The sequence below is a fragment of the Anneissia japonica genome, unplaced genomic scaffold (assembly GCF_011630105.1).
Source record: "Anneissia japonica isolate Jap-2015-1 unplaced genomic scaffold, ASM1163010v1 scaffold29052_len15317_cov104, whole genome shotgun sequence".
Classification (NCBI taxonomy): domain Eukaryota; kingdom Metazoa; phylum Echinodermata; class Crinoidea; order Comatulida; family Comatulidae; genus Anneissia; species Anneissia japonica.
Window position 1 is genome coordinate 3,510 of NW_022756995.1, and position 3,162 is coordinate 6,671.

The window sequence follows — 3,162 nt, forward strand, 5'->3', positions numbered from 1 at the left end:
ATTTAAAGTAACACTTCGGTTAAAAAAGTGCGTGACTCCTATTTTACTAGACTTGCCACAAGTCTCTAATTTCTTGATTTTTTGTAGTATTGGCACATTTCGGAAAACGCCACCAGCGTCAATTTATGTCAGGAAATTTTTTGATGTGAATTAGGGTAGATGCTAAATACAACGGATTCAGCCGAGGGGGCGTGGCTTTGTATGCTGACGTCATGGATAACTTTCGCTATATTTTGTAATAATCTCCTCGACAAAGTGTGGGCCCTGTCTGTAATCACTCAGCTAGCAATCCGTACAACTAATTCCTTCATGGTACAACCAATGTAAGAAAAAAATAAGTTGTCCTTGTGTGTTTTTCTTTCCAAAAATTAAGATGCCTGAAATATTATCAATTCATTGGGCCTACAAGGAGTAAATAATATATAGGTCTAGGCCTAGTTAGTCTTATTTTAGCCGTAGGGATTAGGCCTTAATCACAGAAAGAAATGAAAACAATTCAATGGCCTAGGCCCTACTAATAGTACACTGTACTTAGCAGGGGAAGCGGGTGGGGTGGGGCAGGGCCCCAGTCGGGGAGATCTGGCTTCTTTTCCACCCCCTGTCGTGGAAAAACCTCAATTCGTCTGGGAGAAAAAATGTAATGTATTTTCTACATATTGGTACAAAATCGACTAAGTAAGCCTTTCAAACCAATTTTTCGGGAGTTGATGGGGAGCCAAGAGGAACACTTTCGACGGATATTGAGGGACGTCCGACGTTCACTCTTTTCGTCGGGGACCTCGGGGCCTTATAAATTAAAATTACATGACTGCTGAAGTTCAGATTTTTTTTTAGTGTTCACTTATTTAAAACAATATTGCCGGCTATAATCCAGAAAAAAAGAAAGGAACCGAATGTTATATATATAATTTAAGTAAATATATTAACTTTCCAATGTCGTGTATTTTGTATTGTAATGTGCCTATTCAGTGCAGATTTTTCAGTGAGCCTAGGCGAGGGTCTTACAACAGATTCTGCATGCTCCTAACTTCACGTAAATGAGGCATAGGCCTAGACGGACTGCTGCGGGTTGCTGGACGCACAATCTAGGTCTAGGCACCAGACTACTAAAAAGACCTCCTGGTCCGACCTAGCCCAGGAGCCTAGACCTATGAACGTCCATACTACTTAGGCCAATTGTCTGAAAATGGACTCGATCGTCCCTCACCCGCTCGTAGCAGCAGCACAAGAGAAAACATAAGCTAAGCCCTAGCCTGCTCGCCTTGCTAAATTCACATTGGTCACACAGTGTAGTGTGATGTTTTTTGGTAGACGGCTTGACGTCACCATATACAAGCCACGCCCCCTCGGCTGAACGTTGTATTTAGCAACTACCGTGAAGGTGAGACTTGTAAAAGAGTGAATGAAATTGATTGCAGACTGCTGGCCGTGACAAGCATGACGTAATTTTTAGGATGCCGTATTTGGCAATAGGGTGAACGTTATGACGGAAGGTCAACCAATTAAACGGTTCTCGTTTTGGTGCCACGAATGTAGAGACGAGTCGGAGAGTTGGGACATGGCTACGACGTGCCGGTGTGTGGAATATCGTGGTATTATTAATGGAGGAAAAGAAAACACCAACCGAAACGCCAAAAAAGCTGTATTCCAGAGAAATTTGTTGTTCTGCGCACAATATCCAGTAGGTAGAAAAGCTGCAGTCTAGAAAGTGCTTGTTTTGCAAACCGTTTTAGGTTCACGCGAGGTTCAGTATTTTAAAGAATACAGTAGAACATAACAGTCCACCACTAGCCTAGGCCGACAGAAAAGCTGTCATGCTGTTGCAACTGCGACACAAAATTGAAGACGAAGGATACCTGGATAAGCTACGGGAGTGGTCGAGGGTACGTTTACGTATTTTTAAAAACAAGTGAATGTCACCAAAAATAGGAGCAGCCCGTCTGTATTCCCAAGAGCAAAGAGAAATTTGATTAGCGCGGCCGGTAGGCCAAACATAAACTAACCACCTACTGCTGGTGTAGTGGACGGGACGATCCTGGCCTATGACTCGTTTCTAGATAAAATGATGATGGTACCAACGGGGCGGGAACTAATTTAAAAGGTGCGTCAGTCTTTAAAATACTTATTAGAATTATGTGTTTATCTTTCATTTATTTTAAAATAATATAGTGAAACACAGTAAGATAAAATGTAAACCATAAAACTACTTTTTAGGAGGGCTATAGTTTGTTTAAAGCAAATGAATTTAGAAAAATACCAGATATCATTTTTTTTTAATAATTTTAAAAATACACCTTTATTTAAAAATCAAATAAATAGCCCCAATCACTCCTTCTGTCTGGCTCCGTTGTGAGAGATTGTGAATGCACTTGTTATTGTAACTGCTTGATAAGTAATTGTACTTAATCTTCAGTTTTCAATCAGTTGATGGAATATATATTTTCCCAAATATTCACAAAAAGTCGCAACCCTATTTCTATCTATCTATCTATTGACTAACCTATATTTAATTGCTATTAATGATTCAAATTTTCACTATGAGACAGAATGAAATTTGTTGACACTTTACAGGATCTCTATGACATTACATAATTTATCAATACTATAATATATAGGATTTGATGCTGCTGTGATTTGATTTGTTTGGGGAATTTTTGATGTCTTCGGATCTACTGATTGTTTTTAACTGAATTTTATGGTGTTTTCCTTTGTTAATTTTGGTGTGTTTTCGCGTACTGTTCTTCTTGCTCGGATTCTGTCTTCCTGTTGGTTTGTCCTGTTTTTGAGACTGATTTATTGAATATTATTTTTAACCTGTTCACTACAACCTTCTCCTGGACATACGTGATTTGACATACCAAGCATACCGTCACCGTCCTGCACTAGTTACAAAGCACTGTTCTACTCTATTATAATCATGATCACAAGATGCCTACACGTTTTGTACGTGAATGCTCGCAGTATTATAAGAAAAATTCACGACCTGCTAGTCCATGTTGAGACTGAAGATCCTCACATCATAATTATAACTGAAACCTGGCTACAGGAGGACATTTCTGATGCCGAGCTTGGATTGTTGGATTACACTCTTTACCGCAAGGATAGAAATAGTAGAGGTGGTGGTGTGTTAATTGCAATACATAAGAATGTTCACTCTTCAAG

The 3,162-nt window shown here is 39.4% G+C and overlaps 1 protein-coding gene across 1 annotated transcript in view; it reads right to left on the reverse strand.

The window, feature by feature from the left end:
* The window catches only part of LOC117124417 (membrane cofactor protein-like), a gene marked incomplete at its 3' end in the record, with an annotated part of 4,520 nt that extends 1,655 nt beyond the window's left edge, over positions 1–2,865 (reverse strand). The window contains exon 1 of the mRNA XM_033270643.1: positions 2,859–2,865. Within this exon, the coding sequence (XP_033126534.1) occupies positions 2,859–2,865 (7 nt within the window). The remainder of the gene's footprint in view (positions 1–2,858) is intronic.
* Positions 2,866–3,162: the final 297 nt, after the last annotated feature.